The following is a 22,729-nucleotide window of genomic DNA, read 5'->3' as shown; positions in this document are numbered from 1 at the left end:
GAATGTATACTAGTGTAGTTTTTTATTTCTTATTTATTGTGGTTAAATACAAAGAAATGCTTTTATTTCTGTAATACCCTAAAAGCAAACATAATTTACGTTTTAGTTTAGTTTAGTTTAGTTTTGTCTTTAAAGTGGTAATCAGAAATCACAGCTTATTTTCAATAGCTTTTCTCATACCAGGAAATGTTGCTTGCCAGCTAAATTAAAAAGTCTCTGCTGGGCTGAGAGATGACTCAGCCAGAAGTACTTTAGGACTTGAGTCTTGAGTTGGATCCCCAGAACCCATGTTTTAAAAAAAAAAACAAAAAAAAAACGGGTGTGGTGGTGCATGCTTGTAGTCCAAGTGCTGGATACGTGAGATAGGATCTCCGGGGCTCACTGGCTAGCCACCCCTAGCCTGCTTGAGAAACAACACCTGAGGTTGTCCTCTGGTCCCCACAGGCACCTTCACATGCAAGGTCTGTGCTCGACAGTTCTTAATTAGATACTTTAGCATTGCTAATTTTTCAGCTTTATCCATAAATCATTAGTTTGAATTATGTGTTTCTTCATACCAGTTGTTCATTTTCTCAAGTCACCAAATGTATTCATTAGAATAATTAACTATAAAAGACCTTAATCTTCTCCTAAGAACTACTATGTAAATAAAATTTGTTTTTCCTTTTTTTTGCTCTGTTTTGCTTTTCAGAGAAATCATTGTTTTAATTATTAAAATGTGCTTTTCTTTTTTTTAATCTGATATTTTATTCTTCATAAGTGAAGATGACCCATTTCTGATCTCATATTTATAAATTTATTGATGTCGGTGCATTTTGAAAAGTATAGCCATCTGTTATTACATCATTTCTAAAATTAGTTTATATGAAAATGGCAACTAAATTTCTTCCAAGTAGGTTCTTCTAGAGTTAGAAGCACTCTGGAACTAGAAACTGGTTACTCGTTAATATTACATTTAGATAAAACTGTGTGATTAAGTGATTTGTTTTAGGTCAGTTATTGCATGGGGAAATCGACTCTAAAAAGGTGCGCAGCTTGGCACTGTGGAGTTGTAGTGTTCTGTTGTTGTCCTGTGCCCTTCTCTGTCATTTCATTGGGAAGCTCCTAAGAAAAATACTTTTTCTTTTTGTTTTTTGAGACAGGGTTTCTCTGTGTAGCTTTGCACCTTTTCTGGAACTCGCTCTGTAGACCAGGCTGGCCTCGAACTCACAGAGATCCTCCAGGCTCTGCCTCCCGAGTGCTGGGATTAAAGGCATGTGCCGCCACTGCCTGGCCCAATAATACTTTTTTAAAAGTAAACATTGATGTAATAGCTTAGATTTTGCCATTACAAATTTCTTACATATCTAACTTTCCAAATTTGCAGTCATTTGGCACAACACATTACATAGATTTTTAGGTTTGGGGGCTCTTTTGTTTTGAGACAGGGTCTTGAATAGCTAAGACTGTCCTCCAACTTGCTATGTGTAGTTCAGGGTGGCCTTAAACTGATCATCTTGTCTCTGTTTCCTGAATGCTGGAATTAAAAGTATATGCCATCACATCTAGTTACACTGATTTTTTTTTTTAAAGAGAAAAAAATGTAAAGCATTTTTTCCTTAGGACTATTTTGGAATGTTTTCCCTAAATTGTATTTTTAATTTTAGTGAAGTCCAGCTTTATGATGCTTATAGAAAATTGTTTTATTTTATTTATTTGTTTATTTATTAAGATAGGATTAGGGGTTGGGGATTTAGCTCAGTGGTAGAGCACTTGCCTAGCAAGCACAAGACCCTGGGTTCAATCCTCAGCTCAAAAAAAAAAAAAAAAAAGGATAGGATTAAACTGGAATTCGCTATATAGACCAATCTGACCTTGAACTCACAGAGATCAGCCTGCCTTTGCCTTTAGTACTGGAACTAAAGGCATACACCATCACAACCAGACCTTATACTTAACTAAAAGGTTGAGAAGTGATAAAAATTCTTTTACATTTTGGGGTTGGGGATTTAGCTCAGTGGTAGAGCGCTTGGGCCCTGGGTTCGGTCCTCAGCTCTGAAAATAAAGAAAAAAAATTCTTTTCATTTTATATATATATTTCCCCCCATCCCTAGCTTCCCTTGTTTAGGTGGTTGGGTTGTCATTTAAGCAGTAACTTAGACTAGAATTTCAAAGAATTCTAGTTCTGAATTTAATTAGGTCATTATTATATGCAGCTATACAAACATTTAAATTTATTTTTGCTCAGTTTTCCTGGTGGTAGGTAGACATTAACAACTCTCTCTCAGGTCACTAATTGTATTTACAAGAACACTCCACTATGAAAAACTTTAATTTTCCCTTGAAAGTTAGAACCAGCAACTAAATTATAGTATGTATTAATGTTTAATAAAAAGACTTACAGTAGTGTGTCTGGGACATGCTATATAGACTAGAAGAATTCATATAGTGTCAAATGTAGGTGGGATTGGATATTATAAGAATACGTATTTTCTATCTTTATTTTTTTCTAGTCAAACTTCGCAATGGGACGCTTTCCCAGTACATGCAGGAAATGTTTCATGCTTGATTTTGGCTTGGCCCGACAATTTACGAATTCCTGTGGTGACGTCAGACCTGTAAGCTTTTTGATTACTATTTAATACTTCATAATTGAACTATTATTTCTAGTATCACTTTAAAGAAATGCTAATTATGTATCAGAATGAATGTTAGGAGGAGGAGATGAAGCTCATTTAATTAAAAAAAAAATGGATGTTTGCTTGTATTGAAACCAGTAGATTACAAGGTTAAGATGCTGGTGTCTAGAGTTAGCTGCATATAATCAGTAGGGGACATTAAAGGGATCAGTATTGGCACAAGACACTCCAAGACCAAGTTCTCAGCACAAAGGAGATTTTTTTACTCCAGAAGACAAAGAGCAGGGGATAAGAGGCATATGGAATTTAATCAAATGTAGCTAGAAGATTTCCTGTTCCTGGCGTGCCAGCAGTCGGGACTAATCTCTCCCACTAGTGTCCCCCAAGTAAACACACAGAGACTTATATTACTTCTAAACTGTATGGCCATGGCAGGCTTCTTGCTATCTGTTCTTATATCTTAAATTAACCAATTTCTGTAAATCTATACCTTGCCACATGGCTCATGGCTTACTGGTACTTTACATCCTGCTCCTCATGGCAGCAGCTGGCAGCATCTCCTGACTCAGCCTTCTACTTCCCAGAATTCTCTTCTCTGCTTGGCCTAGACTTCCTGCCTGGCTACTGGCCAATCAGCATTTTATTTATACAGAGCGATATCCACAGCAATCAAATGTCCAGTTAGAGGAGTTTTACTAAACTTACCTCTTAAGATATTTTGCCAGGGGCTGGAGAGATGACTCAGCAGTTAAGAGCACTGGCTGTTCTTCGCAGAGGACCTGGGTTCAATTCCCAGCACCCACATGACAACTCACATAGACATACATGCCGGCAAAAGACCAAAAGACCAGTGCACATAAAGTAAAAAGAATTTTAAAAAGTAAACAAAGACTTTTGCAAAAACTGGACTAACAAAGATAAAGATGCGTCCTAAACAAGGGCAACCTTAGAAGAGACTTTAGGGAGTCTGGCTAGAGTCATGTCAGGAGAAAGTCTGTCAGAGGCAGTGTACCAAGTACATCTCTGTCTCTTCACCAGCAAGCTGCTAAGGCAAGGTAAAATGCTCCAGTCCTGCTCCTTCTAGAAAGAGAGCCCCATTGGTGGACCCTGTGGAGAGGTTAGACATGTGTTCCTGACTGCAGCAGTTTGGAATGGGGTCACTTAAGTCAAGCTGGGCGAGAGCAGAGAGCAGTCTTGGTTTGGATACCATAGATCCTTACCTTTCTTACTGGGTGTTCACAAGTTTTCTTGAAAATATTTAATTTGTTTGCCTTTAAAGCTATTTCTAGAGGCTTACGTGTTTTGTTTTCAACTAGTGTTTACTGAGTTTGCTGGGAAGTGGAACAGGCAACCCTCTATATTGTTTTGCTGCTACTTCATCTCCCATTATAGATTTTCTCTTTACGCTAAACTTTTAGTATGTTCAAGCTTGTTTTTTCACTGAGATTTTCATTTGTATCAGGTTAACTAGTTGTATAAAAGTTAAAACATTTTGATTTTGATTGAGCCAACTGTATTAGTTATACATACATATATGCAAATTATAATTAAAATATAGGAATATGAGAATTTTTTTTTTCTTTTGGAATTTTTTGTGTCACGGTCTCACTGAGATGATTCAGCAGGCAAAGGCACTTGCTGCCTAGTCTGACACCTAAGTTCAAACCCCAGGACTACAGAGTAAATTCAAGGCCATTGTTGTCAACTTTGTGAGACCCGTTTCAAAAACTGAAAAGGAGACCTCGGATATAACCCAGTGGTAGAGCATGCATGAAGACCTAGGTTCAATCCTCCATATCCTGAAGTGGGACAGCATATTTTTTAGAATATAACTAGATAAGATTACCTAGGAAGAAGGTTGTAGCTAGACCAGGAGGGAGGTCTTGAGTCTAAGTCATTGGGTCACTGAGCAGTGTTGGCAATAGATAGGGAAGAACCGTGGACCAGCTGTGACCTATGAGAAGAATGTCAGTCAAGTAAGAGGAAAATCAAGAAGTTTTCCTTGGGAGCCAGGTGAAAAAAGTTCTTCAGAAAGAGTGGTAAGGTTGTCACTTCTTTTAGGTGTTAGTGAGAACCGATTATTGATGACTTTGTAAGAACGTTTTAGTAGATCAGTGAAAACCTGGTTTTAATTCCAAGCATCATGTAAGCCAGACATGGAAGTGCATGGTTGTGATCCAGCATTTGGGAGGTGGATCTTCAAGGTCAAGTTCAAAGTCATCCTCAGCTACAAGGTGAATTCAAGGCCAGAATGAGCCACATGAGTATAGCATACTGAGTACTTTGGATATGTGCCTAGCAGTGAATTAGCTGGGTCATATGGTAGTTCTAATTTTAGTTTTTGGGGACGCTTGTACACTGATTTCTATAGTGACTATAAAATAGTTTCTATTCCTACCACCAGCAGATAAGGACTCCTTTCCCCACACTTGCCAGCACTTACTGTCTTTTGTTTTTTTGATGGTGGCCATTCTTACTGAGGTGAGACAGAACCTCAAAGTCTCTTTAATTTGAATTTCTCTGACTGCTGTAGATGCACTTTAAAAAGAAAACTTTAATTTTTATTTTATTTGTATGGATGTTTTGCCTGCATTATGTACACCACATGTCTGCCTTGTGACTACAAAGGCCAGAAGAAGGCATTAGATTCCCTGGAACTGGAATTACAGACATCTTTGAAAAGACATGTGGGTTCTGGGAATTGAACCCAGATCCTCTGCAAGAGCAACCAGTGTTAAGTGCTGAGCCATCTCTCCAGCCCCATGTTGAATGCTTTTTAGAATACTTGTTGCCATTTATAGTTCTTTTGCAAGCCATCTGTTCAGAGTATTGCCCCATTTATTGATCATTGCCCCCTTTATTGATTGGCAAGTAGGAGTTTTTGGCATTTACGTTTTTTGCAGTTCTTTATGTATTCTGGATATTAGCTTTTTGTCTGAAGTATAACTGGCAAAGATTTTCTCCTACTCTGTGGGCTGTCTGTTCATTCTGTTGATAATTTCCTTTACTATGAAGAAGCCTTTTGATTTCATATAATCCCATTTGCTTGAGGCTGTTTCCTGTGTTATTAGGATTCTATTCAGAAGTCTTTGCTTTTAGCACTTTCAATATTTTGGATGTTATTCTGATGTCTCTGCCTCTCTTTGTTAGTTGGCATTTTTCATTACAGCTTTTAGTAATTTTTTTTTTTTTGGTGTGTTTTTTTTTTTTTTTTTTCCAAATTTTAAAGAATGTTTTTTAATTGAAATAGAATTACTTCACTTCTCCCCTTTCTTTCCTCTCTCCCTGCCAGCTACTCTCTCTTGAACCCCTGCCACAACCCCCAACTCAAGAATAGCCTTGAGGGCTGGAGAGATGGCTCAGAGGTTAAGAGCACTGGTTGCTCTTCCAGAGGTCCTGAGTTCAATTCCCAACAACCACATGGTGGCTCACAACCATCTGTAATGAGATCTGGTGCCCTCTTCTGGCCTGCAGTCATACATACAGACAAAAACACTATATATAATAAATAAATAGATCTTAAAAAAAAAAGAATAGCCTTGAGATAGCCTCTTTTTCTTTGATTATATTTGTTACGTACACATATACGTGTACACACACACACACACACACACACACACACACATATTTGTTTTTTTTAAACAAATGCTCTTTTTATTTATTTAAGTTTCTTTTAAATTTTATTTTATGTGCATTGGTGTCATGCCTGCATGTGTGTCTGAGTGAGGATGTCAGGTTTCCTGGAACTGGGCTTACAGACAGTTGTGAACTGTTGTGTGGTTGCTGGGAATTGAACCTAGATTCTCTGGAAGAGCAGCCAGTGCTCTTAACCACAGAGCCATTTCTCCAGCCCGTATATATGTATTTGTATGCATAAATATAAATGCAACCTGTTGAGTTTATTTTTGTTGTTTGTGTCTGTATGGTTTGAAGGCTGACCACTCTGCATTGGACAACCAATAAGGGTGCTCATCCCTGGAAAAAGCTAGTTCTTCTCTCAGCAGTCAATAGGTACCTATAGTTTTTTGTCCAGGGGTGGGATTCTGTGAAATATCCCATTCCACATTAATGTATCCACTGACTTGTTATTGTCCCAGTGCTGTTTCTATAGCTGTTCCTATGAGGCTGTTTCATAGCGGGCTCCCTTGTATTCTTACTCTTTCGTGATGCTCCCTGAGCCATCATTGCAGGAGCTGTGATGTAGATGTATTCAGTGGAGCTGGGATTCTCACGGTCTGTTGATCTCTGGTGTCAACTGCCAAGGGAGGAAAGCAATAAAACAGTCCTACTCAGTCTGCGGCACCTTGAACCATGACAATTACCAGCATGGCAAGATATGTGTAAAAATGTAAGAACTGGCACTCAACGTGTCAATGCCAACCAACAACTGCCTAATTGGACAGCAGGGAAAGCATGCCTGATACGGAAAACCTAGTCAGTTTCCTGGGGCTAGTGAGGTTGTGAATTTTAAAAAAATAACCTACTAGCCAGGTAATCTCAGCACTCTCCAAGCAGATCTTGATGAGTTTGAGACCAATCTGGTCTCCAGAGTAAGTTCTAGGACAGCCAGGGCTACATGAAGAAACCCTGTCTTTAAGACCGCCCCCCCTCCCAAAAAAGAAAGAAAAAGGAATCTACAACTGCCACTCTGTTAGACCACATAGCTCCTTACTGCATTCTAAATCTTATCCTTTTACCCACAGATAAGTGTAGCTACCATCCCTCATCAAAGACGTGTCTCTACAGCAAATGGAGACATCACAGAAAACCACAACTGAACACAATGCTCTGTATTTTTCACATCTTGACCGTGACATGCCAGGACAGGTCTTCTCTGGTCATGTCTATTTGGAGTTCATAATACTTCTTGTGTTTAGGTGTCTATTTCTCTAGGTTTATGAAATTCTTGGCTATAATTTTATTGAATAGATTCCCATAATATTTTTAGCATAATTGCCACAGCTCTTTCTTCTATGCCATGGATCCTTAGGTTTGGGCTCTTGAGTGATACTTGTTCTTTTGCCTGGTCTTTTCTTTTCTTTCTTTCTTTTTTTTTTTACAGATGGTTGTGAGCCACCATGTGGTTGCTGGGAATTGAACTCAGGGCCTCTGGAAGAGCTGTCAGTGCTCTTTACTTCTGAGCCATCTCTCCAGCCCCTCTTTTTTTAAAAAAAAGATTTATTTATTTATTATGTATACAGTGAGTGTTCAGCCTGCAGGCCAGAAGAGGGCACCAGATCTCTCATTACAAATGGTTGTGAGCCACCATGTGGTTGCTGGGAATTGAACTCAGGACCTCTGGAAGAACAGCCAGTGCTTGTAACCTCTGAGCCATCTCTCCAGTCCCTGCCTTGTCTTTTCTGTTGACCGTGTTTTCTTCCTTTTTTGTTTTTTTTTTGTTTGTTTGTTTGTTTGAGACAGGGTTTCTCTGTGAAACAGTCTTCACTGTCCTGGAACTCACTCTATAGACCAGGCTGGCCTTGAACTCACAGAGATCTGCCTGCCTCTGCCTCCCAAGTGCTGGGACTAAAGGTGTGTGTCACCACCGCTTGGCTGATCATGTTTTCTTCTATATTTTATATTTGATTACTTCTGTGCTTATAAAACGAGCAAGACCTTATTGTCCCAGAATGAATCATGTGGAGTGAAGACAGCCAGTAAATAAAATGTAAACAAAATAGATGACAAAAATGCAAATAAAACTCTGATTTGGGCTTATAAAAAACATTCTAAAAACATGGCACCTGTGAAAGAACACAGTGCATTGCAGGCAAGGAGTGGTGTTCTTCATTCAGACGATTCGTACTTCTGGGGAGGTACCCTAAGCAGAGGTTTTAGTTACAAGAGTTAGCCACAGGAAGCATACAGTGAGGTAACAGCCTGAAGAACAGCAAGTGTAAAGTTTTGAGATAGAGGAAAAAAAATTAGTGATAGAAGAAACTACAGTAGATTCATTATGAGGAGGCAAGCTATAGAACATCTTTTAATGTGGACTTTCTTTGGGGTTATGTTGTCTGAGGCTGTGATCATGTCTGGCTTCATCTCCATTACCTAGCATAACTAAGTATCCAAAAACTTAAATGTTAACATAAAATTACTTATGCAAGTGAGTATAGTTGTAACCTCTTTCAAATTAAGTTTGAATAAAATAGACAAAATATGGTAAGATTGGCATCTTAGATTATCTGATGGTTCTTCATGTTCTTAAATGTATTTGTAACCAGAGCCTAAGCATTCATGTGTATGATAGGATGCTTTGGTACTTGGCATGATTCTGGGTCAGTGATTTGTCTAATGTGCAGACCTGTGTATATTTCATAAACACATTTGGTGTGTGTGCGTGTATTCCTTGGTATCAAGCCCAAAGCCTTGCACATAGTAGGCAGTTGTGCTATCTTTGAGCTACATTTCCCAAGCCCAATGCCCATGATGTCATCATACTTTAAAATTTAGATAGATGAGCCTGTGAGATAGCTCAGCAGATAAAGGCACTTGTCACCAAGTGTGATAACTTGAGTTCAATCCTCAGGACCCATATGGGGGAAGAAAAGAATCAAAGTTTGTCTTCTGACATCCACATGCACTCTGTAGCCTTCATCATTCCACACCCTGACATCACACACACACACACACACACACACACACACACACACACACACACACGGAAACAAATTAATAAATAAATAAAAATTAAGGATTCAGATAGAAGAAAACATGACCAAAATAATTAAAATATCAGTGTTTTAAATTGTGGTTTAGAGATATTAATTCTCTAGTTTTTTATAATCTCACTTAAAAATTACTATAAATAATGTTTTATTATGGTAGAATTGCTCTGCCATTTGCTTTCTGTGTTCAACTGTGTTAAATTTTTTGCTATTAATTTCTTATGATTGTATGGTTTATTGTAGCCTCGTGCTGTGGCAGGCTTTCGAGGGACAGTTCGTTATGCATCAATCAATGCTCATCGGAACAGAGTATGTATCTGATGCAGGATTGTCATAACTGTGTGTTCATGGCTTGCATCAGACTGATAATCTTTATATTTCAGTTCAGAGATATAAAAAGTGCTTAGGAGCTGAGGGTCTCTTTTATAGCTACACATTTACCTGAATGGTTATTTTAATTCACTGTTTTGTATGATGCTGATGGTAAAGGAATTCATGATACTAATTCATGGTAAGATGTATAGTGCATGACAGATATGGGCAGCTGCATAAAAAAAAAAAAATGAAGTTGTATTTGCCAGAAAAGGCAACAGCTAAGTATGTCTGTTGGGTATCTGTTTAATTATGTATTAGTGTTGAAAATTAGAGATATTTGAAGAAATAAAATACCTAGATTCTATTGTAAGAAATGATTTGTGGGTTGGGGGCCAGCGTAATGGCTCAGCAGATAAAGATACTTAACTACCTAGCCTGACAATCTAAGTTTGATCCTTGGAACCCACGTAGTGAAGGAAGAGAACTAACTCTGGCAAGTTGTCCTCTGATCTCTACATGCTTACCATGGCACATGAGGACCCACATGTGTACACACACATATACCCCAAACAAATATAATAAAAACAGTTAATAGTGGCTATTATACTGTCAATATCTGATGAATGTAGAGATTGTTTTCTTTATAGTATGTAATAACTTTTGTACATCAAGCCCTTTGTTTTTGTAGCAAGGGGCATGGAGATGTAGCTCAGCAGTAAAGCTCTTGACTATCATGGGAAGACTGGGTTTAAACCCCACACTGCAACAAAAGCAGTAAATAGTCTAAGCCAAACGTATCCGTTTTCTTGTTTCTAACTGAAAGAATAAAAAGACTTAGGATTACTCTTAATTTCAAAAATTGTTGTTGGGCCTAGTTAATTTGAGTGTGGATTCTTTTGGTTTTTTGAGACAGGGTTTCTCTGTGTAGTTTTGGTGCCTCTCCTGGATCTCACTCTGTAGACCAGGCTGGCCTCGAACTCACAGAGATCTGCCTGGCTCTGCCTCCCAAGTGCTGGGATTAAAGGCGTGCACCACCACCACCCAGCGAGTGTGGATTCTTTTATTTGCAACATTTTTTATTAAAAAGTTGAAATAAAATTTTAAAAATTAAAAATAAGTACCAGGTAGTGGCGGTGTATGCTTTTAATCCCAGCACTTGGGAGGCAGAGGCAGGCAGATCTCTGATTTCAAGGCCAGGCTGGTCTACAGAATAAGTTCCAGAACAGCCAGGGAGAGCTACACAGAGAAACCCTATTTAGAAAACAAAACAAAACAACCAGTGTGTGTGTATGTATGAAAAAAATTTTGCAATGCTAACAATAAAATCTAAGTCCTTTTTTCTAGTAAGCAAGTAGACTACCATTGAGCTACAGTATTATTCCTTCCTTCTTAAAGCATTAATTAATTAGTAAATTGTTAATTGTATTTTAGCATTTCTGAGTTTTAGAGGTTTATTTATTTATTGATTGATTTTTAAGATAGAATCTCTTATGTCCCGGGCTGGCTTCAAACTTGCTAAGTAGCAAGAATGGCCTTGGACTTCTGGTCCCCCTGCTTCTCCCTCCAATGTCCTGGGATTATAGGCATGCACTGCCACACCCAGTTTATGTGGTACTGGGTATCAGACCCAGAGCCTTATGCATGCTAGGCAGTTACTCTACCAACTGAACTGTATCTCCAGCTCTATGTTGTTTTTGCTTGTCGGTGGTGGCTGTTTTTTGTGATATTGAGAATATAACCCAGGGTCTCACACACACTCAGTGAACTGCTCTACTGCTGAACTACATCTCCAGGTAAAGTATTATTACATCAAACATTTTCTCAGTATATATATTCTGCATATGGATTGATATGTAACTATGCAACATATAGATGTTACCAGATGATTTATGGGAAATTAGTGATCTTTAAACAATGTGATTCACCCATAAAAACTGGTAATGTAATATGACTGAATTCTCTTTCATTTCTCAAGGAAATGGGAAGACACGATGACCTTTGGTCGTTATTCTACATGTTGGTAGAGTTTGTGGTTGGTCAGCTGCCTTGGAGAAAAATAAAGGACAAGGTAATTTTGAATTATAATGTCAGTTTTGATAGGGGAAGAATAAAAACTTCTCTTCAAGCTGGGTGATGGTAGCACACACTTGAATCCCAGCACTTGGAAGGCAGAGACAGGCAGATCTCTGTGAGTTCTAGATCAGCCTGGCCTACAGAGTGAGTTCCAGGACAGCCAGGGCTACACAGAGAAACTGTCTAGAAAACCAAAAACCAAAAGCCAAACCAAAACAAACAAGCAAACAAACAAAAATTCTCCTCAGTAAGCATTTTGTAGACTATCTTCATGTATTGAGATATCATTTAGAACAGATGTGCATATCATTCAGTGGTACAGTGCATCCCTAGCATGTGTAAATCACTGGACTCAATTTCTAGCACCACAAAAAATAGTAAGTAAAAACAAAAAAAATCACATAATCTCTCTCATAGGTATATGATTTTTGTATTTGAGTATCAGTTGTAAACACTATTTCAAACTTTTTTTTTTTTTTGGTGGAGCTGAGGATCGAACCCAGGGCCTTGCGCTTGCTAGGCAAGCACTCTACCACTGAGCTAAATCCACAACCCCTATTTCAAACTTCTAAAAAAGAAAATCCACTTACATATGAAACTTAAAATCTGTAAGTAACTTTACTGCATTACAATGTATATTTTTCTCTGTGAGCTGATATTAGATAATATTATGATTTTTTTCTACATATATTGAGAAGAGATACATTTTGTAAGAACAGCATTTCTTCTGATGTGAATTATAGCTCTTAGTTTTTAGTTATCAGATTATTTTGTTTGGAAAACTATAACTACTGTGTTCACAAAGGAAAGTAGCCCAGTTTAAAAAACTCAGGGGTTATCAGTTCACTGGTGCAGACCGCCACATCACTCTGTTAGCTCTCCATTATATTATCTTTACTTCCCATTTTGAGGCACTGTGTGTAAAGCCCCTAGTGAGTGAGTGTTTGTCCTTGCTTTGGACTTACACTACTTTCAATCCATAGCCTGCTACATTCTCTTGAAATCGTTAGCTGTGGGTGTGTAATCAAAGCTCCCAAGAGAAGCTGACTTTGGTTCCTGTTCTCTTTACCTTCCAGGAGCAAGTGGGTTCCATTAAGGAGAGGTATGACCATAGGCTCATGTTGAAACACCTCCCTCCTGAATTCAGCACCTTTCTTGACCATATTTCCTCTTTGGATTATTTTACAAAGCCAGACTACCAGGTAACCATCTTTGTAGTTCTGTATGTTGATCTTCCTTCTTTTAGTTCTCACTTCTACTCATTGTAGACTTAAGAATGTCAGAATTAAGTTTGGAAGGTGCCTAGAGTAACATTATTTTAATACAGTCTGAGAAATGTGAAGTTAAGATGATGATGATGTGGGGTGTGTGTATATGTGTGTGAGAGAGAATGAGAGTCAGAGAGTCTTTTAGATGAATTTATTTAATGGTTAGATTTATTACGTAGCAAATTTTCCTGTTCCTGACATGATTTATTTAATGTATAGAGCAGCGGTTCTCAACCACTCAGATGACTCTTTCTCAGGGTCACCTAAGACCATCAGGAAATTATGATTCTTAACAGTAGCACAATTACAGTTCTGAAGTAGCAATGAAAATCATTTTATGCTTAGGGGTCACCACAACATGAGGAACTGTAGTAAAGGGTTGCAGCATTAGGAAGGTTGAGAGCCAGTGATATATAGAGCATGATAATTCTGATTAAGTAAATTTTATAGCATTTTCTTCACCAGAAGGAACTGTACAGCTAGGTAATATATCAGTTGAGGGCTGTCCATGCTGTTGGCTGGCAGTCAGTTAATGTTACAGACTCTGTCTGTGGCCACTGAATTAATTCTGTAGTGTAGCAGTTAATGAGCCTTTCAGTGATCAACTAGGTTTGCCTCAAATTGTATTGCTCACAGAGAGAAACTGGTCATTGCATAATGCAAAAACAGTTGTACTACTGAAAACATAAATGCAGCCCCACAGATAGCATATAATTTTATCACCATTGGACTTTGCTGCTCACTAATGGAAGTTTTTTTGTTTTGTTTTTTTGAGACAGGGTTTCACTGTGCAACAGCCTTAGCTGTCCTGGAACTAGTTCTGTAGACCAGGCTGGCCTCGAACTCACAGACCTCTGCCTGCCTCTGCCTCCCAGAGATCTGGGACTAAAGGTGTGCACCACCACTGCCTGGCAAATAATGGAAGTTTAAAATTCTAAAGTGTTGTAAGTTTCCATGCCTAAACTAAAGTGAATTCATTTTCATATAGTAATTATTTCTTTGTGAAATTATAGCTTTTGTTTAGGGTATGGACAGGATATAAAGCAGAGTCAATAAACCTTGGGTCTGAGAGACCTAAGTGAGTGAACTTGTCTTCTTTCCCATGTGCTTGTTGATATAATAAGCTATACTCAGATTGTCTAATAAAATGTAACATTATATTTGAGTTATTTCAGTGCTGGTTTTGTGTGTGTGAGTTTGTTTTTGAGACAGAATCTTAGCTATGAAGTTGAGGTTGGCTTCAGATTTGCAGTTCTCCTGCCTCAGCCTTCCAAACTGCTGGGATTGGACTGGTGCCACTATGCCCAGCAAAAGTGCCCCTTTTAAAAAACGTTTATATATTTATTTATATAGAATGGATTTTTTGCCTGCATGTATGTCTATGTCTGTGCATGTTGTCTGCAGAAATCAGAAAAGACTGTTGAATTCCCTATGTTTTAGTTAGGATTAAAGGCGTGTGCCAACACCCTCACCCCTCACCCCCTATCCTCCACCGCCACCCTTGGCTGGGTACTAATAATTTTTTATTCATACAAAATCCTAAACTTTCATTTGAAAGTTTAAATGAAAGTTTAGGATTTTGTTCACATTTGCCTCTTAGTTATTCTTATAATCTAAAAAAGACTGCCATATACCAGCTAATATTTGAATAGTCTAGCTAAATTGCTATTCCAAGATTTTCATTTTGGTACTCTCTCACTTAGTAACAAAGTGTGGTTATTTACTATTTGGGGAAGGGTGGAGTAAGCATGATGCTTTCTGTGTTTTACATGCCGTAAATAATCTGATTCTTTTTGCTCTCTGATCTTTCGTAAACAATGAGCGGGAGAGAACAGGTGACAGAGAGGATAAGTGTGTGTGTGTGTGGGGGGGGGAATGTTGATATTGATTCGAGTATTTTTGTGAGTAAATATGACATCAGTGTTTAAGAGGTCTGAGCTTGCTGGGTGGTGGTGGCGCACGCCTTTAGTCCCAGCACTTAGGAGGCAGGGGCAGGCGGATCTCTGTGAGTTTGAGGCCAGCCTGGTCTACAGAGTGAGTTCCAGGACAGCCAGCTGGGACTGTTAACACAGAGAAACTCTGTCTCCAAAAACCACAAAAGAAGAAGGTCTGAGCTTTTTAGCTTCACTCTCTTGCTGCTTTTACAGAGCACTGCTGTGATCTTCATTGAGAAGATCTGTTTTGAGTCTGAATGTTCTTGTGAACTAAAGTTTTCCATATTGTTAATTTCAATCTGAAATTCATTCTCGGGCTGGCATGGTAGTGCACACTTTCAATTCCAGCATTAAGGAGGCAGAAACAGGTAGATTCTGTGAGTTCAAGGCCACTCTGATCTATATGGTGAGTTCCAGGCCATCCAAGGCTACTGTACAGTGAGACTGTCTTAGGAAATTTTTCATTCTGAATGTGATTTAGATTACTAGTCTTTCATGGAACTCTTTATGGTATAGCCACATAATCCTTGCCGGGCGGTGGTGGCATACGCCTTTAATCCCAGCACTTGGAAGGCAGAGGCAGGAGGATCTTTGTGAGTTCGAGGATAGCCTGGTCTACAGAGCGAGTTCCAGGAAAGGCTCAAAGCTACACTGAGAAACCCTGTCTCGGAAAAAAAATAATAATAATAATGAAAATAACAGTCCTCCTCCAGCAGCAGGTGAAGGCATCCCAGTATGGAGCAGCATGGCTTTCCTAGCTGTGTCAGAGTGGACAATTCCAACTTCACATATTCACAGCTGAAACCAAAATTATACTTATGTTTTTTTATAGTCAGAAAGTATCAGAGTCAACTTTCACTTAGAATGTATATGTTTTGTAAATATTTAAAGGTTAAGGAGATTTTTTTATGCATCAGTATTATTTTAACAAGTCACAAAGGGCTAATACCTCATCCAGTAGCCTATTACTACACATTTTTTAAAAATATTTTTATTTTATAATTAATTTAATTTTACATAGCAGCCATGGATTCCCCTGTCCTCCTTCCTCCCACCCCCCAGTCTTCCCCCCAATCTACCCCCCCATTCCCAACTCCTCCAAGGCAAGGTCTCCCCTGGGGAGCCAGCCCAGCCTGGTAGATTCAGACGAGGCAGGTCCAGTCCTCTCCTCCCTACACCAAGGCTGAGCAGAGTGTCTCAGCATAGGCCCTAGGTTCCAAAAAGCCAGCTCATGTACTAAGGACAGGTCCTGGTTCCACTGCCTGGGGGCCTCCTAAATAGTCAAGCTAATCAACTGTCTCACTTATCCAGAGGGCCTGTTTCAGTCCCATGGGGGCTCCTCAGTTATTGGTTCACAGTTCATGTGTTTCCACTAGTTTGGCTATTTGTCCCTGTGCTTTTTCCAATCATGGTCTCAATATCTTTTGCTCATACAGTCCCTCCTCTCTCTCACCAACTGGACTCCGGGAGCTCCACCTGGGGCTTGGCTGTGGATCTCTGCATCTTCTTCCACCAGTCTCTGGATGAGAGTTGTATCATGACAGTTAGGGTGTTCAGCCATCTGATAACCAGACTAGATCAGTTCAGGCACTCTCTCGACCATTGCCAGTAGTCTATAGTGGAGGTATCTTTGTGGATTTCTGGGGACCTCTCTAGCACTCTACTTCTTCCTATTCCCATGAGGTCTTCATTCATCATGGTATCTCTTTCCTTGTTCTCACACTCTGTTCCTGATCCAGCTGGGACCTCCCACTCCCCTAAGCTCTCTTTCCCCTGACCCTTGCCCTCCATTACCCCCTCACCCCCAGTTTCCTCATGTAGATCTCATCCATTTCTCTGTCGTTGGCTGATCTCTGTGTCTTTCTTAGAGTTCTCTTTACTAGTAGCCTCCCTGGAGTTGTGAGTTGCAGTCTGGTTATCCTTTGCTTTACATCTAGTATTCACTTATGAGTGAGTACATACCATGTTTGTCTTTGTGAGTCTGGGTTACCTCACTCATGATGATGTTTTCTAGATCCATCCATTTGCCTGCAAACCTCATGATGTCATTGTTTTTCTCTGCTGAATAGTACTCCATTGTGTATATGTACCACACTTTATTTATCCATTCTTCAGTTGAAGGGCATCTAGGTTGTTTCCAGGTTCTGCCTATTACAAATAATGCTGCTATGAACATAGTTGAGCATGTGTCTTTGTGGTATGATTGGACATTCCTTGGGTATATGCCCAAGAGTGGTATAGCTGGGTCTTGAGGGAGATTGATTCCAAATTTTCTAAGAAAGTGCCATATTGATTTCCAAAATGGCTATACAAGTTTTCACTCCCACCGTCAGTGGAGGAGTGTTCCCCTTGCTCCACAACCACTCCAACATAAGCTGTCTTGAGTGTTTTTGATCAAGAAGGACATCACATACTCATCACAGGAAAGATCCACCAAGATGAAGTTTCAATTCTGAACATTTATGCCCCAAACACAAGGGCACCCACATATGTAAAAGAAACATTACTAAAGCTTAAATTACATATAAAACCCCACACATTAATAGTGGGAGACTTCAACACCCTACTCTCACCACTGGATAGATCTGCAAAATCAAAACTTAACAGAAAAATAAGGGACTTAACTAATGTTATGACTCAAGTGGACTTAATTGATATCTATCTACAGAACATTCCATCCTAACAAAAAAGAATATACCTCCTTTTCAGCACCCCATGGAACCTTCTCTAAAACCGACCACATACTCAGCTACAAAGCAAATCTCAACAGATACAAAAACATTGTAATAACCTCCTGTGTTCTATCAGACCACCATTGTTTAAAGTTAGATTTCAACAACAACAAAAATTACAGAAAGCCTACAATCTCATGGAAACTTAATAATGCTCAACTGAATTACCAATGGTTCAAAGAAGAAATAAAGAAATTAAGAACTTCCTAGAGATCAATGAAAATGAATATACCACATACCCAAACTTATGGGATACTATGAAAGCCGTGCTAAGAAGGAAATTCATAGCACTAAATGCCCACATAAAGAAGTTGGAGAAATCTCACACTAGTGACTTAACAGCACACCTGAAAGCTCTAGAACAAGAAGAAGCAAAGTCACCCAGGAGGAACAGATGCCAGGAAATAATAAAATTGAGAGCTGAAATCAATAAAATAGAAAGAAAGAGAACAATACTGTACATTCTGATAGCAGATGTAGACCTAGAGAAAATGGCTGTTTTGGTGTCTATCAAAAACTTTTTATATGTGTCTCACTTAGGAAAATAAAAGGTGAAGATTTCCTTTTAAAAAGCTTCTAACCAGTTGCAGTCGTGTGTCCCTATGATCCCAGCACATTGGGAGCTGAGGTGGGAAGAACATGAGTTTGAGAACAGCCTGGGCTGGAGTTAAGACCTTGTTTCAACAATAACAACAAAGTAAAAGTTTTGTATTGTTTTGGGAAATTACATTCCCGAATTGTAATTTGGGAAATTGTAACTTTATTAGTACTTAGTATTTATGTTCTGAGTCTATATTCCTATTAGTTTTTAAGCCCTAGAGCAACAAGATTCCCTGTCTCACATGCATGTGTAAATGCGTGCTGATGTGTGTGGGTTCATGTGGAGGCCTAATGTTGATGTTTGGAGTCTTCCTCATTTACTCTTTATCTTATTCTTTGAGACAGGGGCCCTCAGTTGAACCCAGAGTTAAGAGATAAAGCTAGTTTAGTTAGGCAGTTTGTCCTAGGGATCCCCTGTCTCCACCTACTGAGCACTGGAATTAGAGAAGGGCCGTTTGCATGAGGGGATCTGAACTCCTTAGTCTTCACTTTAACCACTGACCCATCTCCTTGGATGTATTACTTCTTTTAAATCTGATACTAGCACATACATATTCAATAGATGTTGAGTAAATTGAAACTTGCATTGAGACTATTGCTTTTGTTCTTTGAATCAGGAAATATAAGAAAAAGAAAATCTAAGTACCCCCAAATAAATAATAAACAAACAAATAAGTGTAATTTTGTTTTGTTTGATTTTTTTAAACTTATTTTTATTTTATATGCATTGGTGTTTTGCTTGAATGTATGTCTCTATGAAAGTGTCAGATTCCCTGGAACTGGAGTTAACAGACAGTTATGAACTGCCATGTGGGTGCTGAGAATTGAACCCACGTCCTCTGGAAGAGCAACCAATGCTCTTAACCACTGAGCCATCTCTCCAGCCCCTTGTTTTGTTTTTTTGAGACAGGTTCTCACTATGTAGATCAGGCTGGCCTTGAACTCAGAGATCTGCCTGCCTCTTTTTCTCAAGTTCTGGGGATACAAAACACTCACAAAAATAGAACTATTTAAATAGAGGCTACACCAAAATGTTGTAGCCTTACCTTTTGCTTTGGGGAATTTAAAGCAGTTGTGGGATTCCCTGACGCTGACAGCTATTCCATATGATTTGGTTTGTTTGTTTTGTGGTTGTTTTTTTTTTTTTAATTATTATTTTTAATCTGTCCTTCCTGGTGCTGGGGCCAACATACAGCCTTGTCTTTGCTAAGTAAACACTCTGCTGCTTATCTAAAGCCCCGACCCAGGTACTGAGCATACTGAGGGGCTGTTTGGAGCAAACAAAGTTTAGTTAGAGAATAACAAGAGGTAGATATGGGTGTTCAGGGTAACCCACCTCACCTTAATTTAAGCTAAGCCTCCAAATGTGTTGGCCATATAAAAAAGAAAATTGGGGTTGGAGAGATGGCTCAGCAGTTAAGAGCACTGGCTGCTCTTCCAGAGGTCCTGAGTTCAATTCCTTGCACCCACATGGCAGCTCATAACTGTAACTCCAGGTCCTGGGACTCTGACACCTTCACACCATTGCAAATAAAATAAAAAAATTTAAAAAAGAGCTGGGTGGTGGTGACGCACGCCTGTAATCCCAGCACTCAGGAGGCAGAGGCAGGTGGATCTCTGTGAGTTTGAGGCCAGCCTGGTCTACAAAGTGAGTTCCAGGATAGGATCCAAAGCTACACAGAGAAACCCTGTCTCAAAAAAAAAAAAAAAGAAAAAGAAAAAAGAAAAAAAGAAAGAAAAAGAAAAGAAAAAATAGAAAAAGAAAATTAAGAGAAAGAATGTTATAAGCAGATGCAAGAGCATGTGCCTCCATCCTGAGGTAATAAAGGAATTGAAATAAAACAAGGGAGCTTGATATCACAAAAGGAGTAAATGGTTTGAGGTGAAGTTAGAGAAACAGACCAAATGCTGCAAGGCTTTATAAGCTTTTTAAAAGAAGTTTGAATTTTATTTTAAGTGAACAGGAAGCCTTGAGATCAAACAAAACAAAACAAAAAAACCAGGGACATAGTGATCCTTGTAGTAGGACTTCTTTGGACCACCAGCCCCCAAATAATGACACAGAGACTTATTAATTAGTGAAGATCGGCCCTAGCTTAGGCTTGTTTCTGCTAGCTCCTATAACTTAAATTAACCTGTTTCTATTAATGTATGTTCTGCCACATTGCTCTTGGCTTCTCTTCTGTTCTGTAAATCTGACTCCGTCCTGTCTCACTGGTGTCTCCTGCCGTGCCAGATTCTAACCCTAAATTACTCTCTCTGCCTGGAAGTTCTGCCTAGCTAATGGGCATTCAGCTCTTTATTAAACCAGTCAGGTGCCTTAGGTAGGTGAGGCAAAACATAGATTCATCTTCACACAGTGTAAACAAATATCCTGCAACAGAGCCTATTTGTGTTTCTTTTGAAATTTACACTCACATACTTATATGTGAGGAGGTGCACATCCCCTGCAGGGTGCGTGTGTAGAGCAAAGGACAAAGTGTGGGTGTGGGGCCAGTTCTCTTTTACCACATGGGGTCTTTCTGTGTTTTGCGGCAGGTGTCGTTACCAGCTGAGCAAGTGGTTTTTTGTTTGTTTGTTTTTGTTTTTGTTTTTAACATTCTCTATTTGTGTTTAAGAGAATAGCTTTTTCAGCTGTATGCATTCCAGGAAGGCAAAGGAGACTTAGAGTGAGTTGGGAAGGTACTGAGGCAGTGCCTTGGAGAGAAAGTGGGGGAAATGGGTAGTCTAAAGACCATGTAGCTTTCTTGATCGTGAAGCACACGAGTCTGTTTGTTGTGGCTTTGCTAGGCAACTCTCCAGTGGTTTCTTATGTACATAGGCTTTTTGCAGTCAGAGGAAGAACAGGTTTGGATGTTTACCCAGGTCTGAGAATGATCTGTAACACTTGGGGCTTACAAGTCAGAACTCAATCACATTGGCCAAGTTCTACTTGCAGTGGAATGGAAGGCTAGTCTTCTTTGTGGCCAGGAGAATAGAGAGAATAATGGCCTTGACTTAGTGTAAGTATTGGAGCTGGAGAGGAGTGGGTCATGTCTTGTCTCTCCTCCTTTAACCTTTCCTCCTTTTCATTCTCAAGGTGCCTGTATGATTGCGCTGTGTTGCTCCTCTTGGTGTCGTTAAATAGGGCTCCCAGCTCTTACTACAGCGTGTCCTTCCTGGGATGTCTGTGTCCTAACATCACTTATCATGCTCAGTTGATAACTAAGCCTAGATGTTAACTTCTCCAGTCTCCCATTTCCTACTAGTTAGGAGTAATTTCATGAGCTGAACTTTTTGTTTTTGAGACAAGTTATTTCAATGTAGTCCTGAATATCCAGGATCTCTATGAAGACTAGGCTGGCCTGGAACTCACAGAGAACCCCTGCCTCTGCCTCTCCCAAGTGCTAGTATTAGAGGTATCAGCCCCTGTGCCCAGCTTGAGCTCAACCTTGAAAAGCAGTGCTTTGGTTTGTAACCTTACTTGATACGCTCCTGAGAGCCATGGGAATGTTTCTCAGTTCATGCAAGAAGTTAACATACTAATGACAGAAAAAAATATTCTTGGTTTTGAAGAAAGAAACGTGAATCAAATGAAAATAACCCAACAGTTTCTATTTCAAAGAGGGTACGCCATGCATGACCCAAACCAGCTAGCAAGTAGCTCCTGTGACCAAGATGATTCTGTCTTTCTTCCTAACAGAAGGGGGTAGTTGGCTGTTTCTCATTGGCTGAGGGTTGACATCACAATCTACTCTTGATTGGCTAATTTGGAAAGCAGGGGGGGGGCGGCGTTATGTTATAGTAATGCAGCAGGGTCTTTGGGTAAACCGAGGCTTTACCAGTAGGGGAGATTAAAATATTTGAATTCTTAGCAAGGTGTGTTGGTTCATGCCAGCACTTGGGAGGTGGAGGCAGGTGAATTGAGGGCCAGCCTTGCCTACATAGCAAGTTCTGGGCTAGCCAGGGCTACACAGTGAGAAACTGTCTCAGCAAACAAAAACAAAACAATAATAAAGTTTGAATTTACAGGGTGGGGAGAGATTATGGAATATTGGTCCTTGACAAGCTACCCTCCTTTGATAGAAAAAAAGTTTCTTACTATTCCTCATTTTTACTACACATTTTCATTTTTTTTTCCTTAACGCAGCACCTGCTGATTTCTAAAGTCTCTAAAGACAGCAAGTGATCAGGGAGTGTTTGGTGAACATGGCCTCTATGTACCTCTGAAGGAGGCCCCTGACACATAGCTGTAAGGTGATGCTGTCATCTTACGGGTAGTCCCTTGGGCAGGCAATTGACCTATCCCAAATGGAATATTAGGTTTCCACCCAGGCTAGGACTTTATTCTCTTGTTCAGAAGGAGTTTTTGCTTAACAAGCTTCTGCTTCAACATCTCTTGCTCTGAAAAGGTTTTCCTAGAATCATTTAGGAACCAGATCAGAGGTCAGGGTCCCTTTTGGTATCTTAGCTGCTGCTATAGAATTGTGGCAGTAACTGATCTGATTTCAAAGTCCATTAGAATCTCTAGATGAGCTTACA

General features: G+C 39.4%; 1 protein-coding gene across 6 annotated transcripts in view; it reads left to right on the top strand.

Moving 5' to 3' along the window:
• Positions 1–22,729, top strand: part of Ttbk2 (tau tubulin kinase 2) — a 132,246-nt gene that overhangs the window by 76,097 nt on the left and 33,420 nt on the right. For all 6 annotated transcript variants that reach the window (XR_004944757.1, XM_036185038.1, XM_036185034.1 and 3 more), the window contains 4 exons: positions 2,493–2,597; positions 9,530–9,595; positions 11,577–11,669; positions 12,751–12,876. Coding sequence is in view for 5 of the 6 variants with exons in the window: in XM_036185038.1 (XP_036040931.1) it covers positions 2,493–2,597; positions 9,530–9,595; positions 11,577–11,669; positions 12,751–12,876 (390 nt within the window). In the remaining variant the exon portion in view is untranslated. The remainder of the gene's footprint in view (positions 1–2,492; positions 2,598–9,529; positions 9,596–11,576; positions 11,670–12,750; positions 12,877–22,729) is intronic.

This window comes from Onychomys torridus, chromosome 4, assembly GCF_903995425.1.
Source record: "Onychomys torridus chromosome 4, mOncTor1.1, whole genome shotgun sequence".
Taxonomy (NCBI): Eukaryota; Metazoa; Chordata; class Mammalia; order Rodentia; family Cricetidae; genus Onychomys; species Onychomys torridus.
This window is presented reverse-complemented; position numbering and strand designations above follow the sequence as displayed.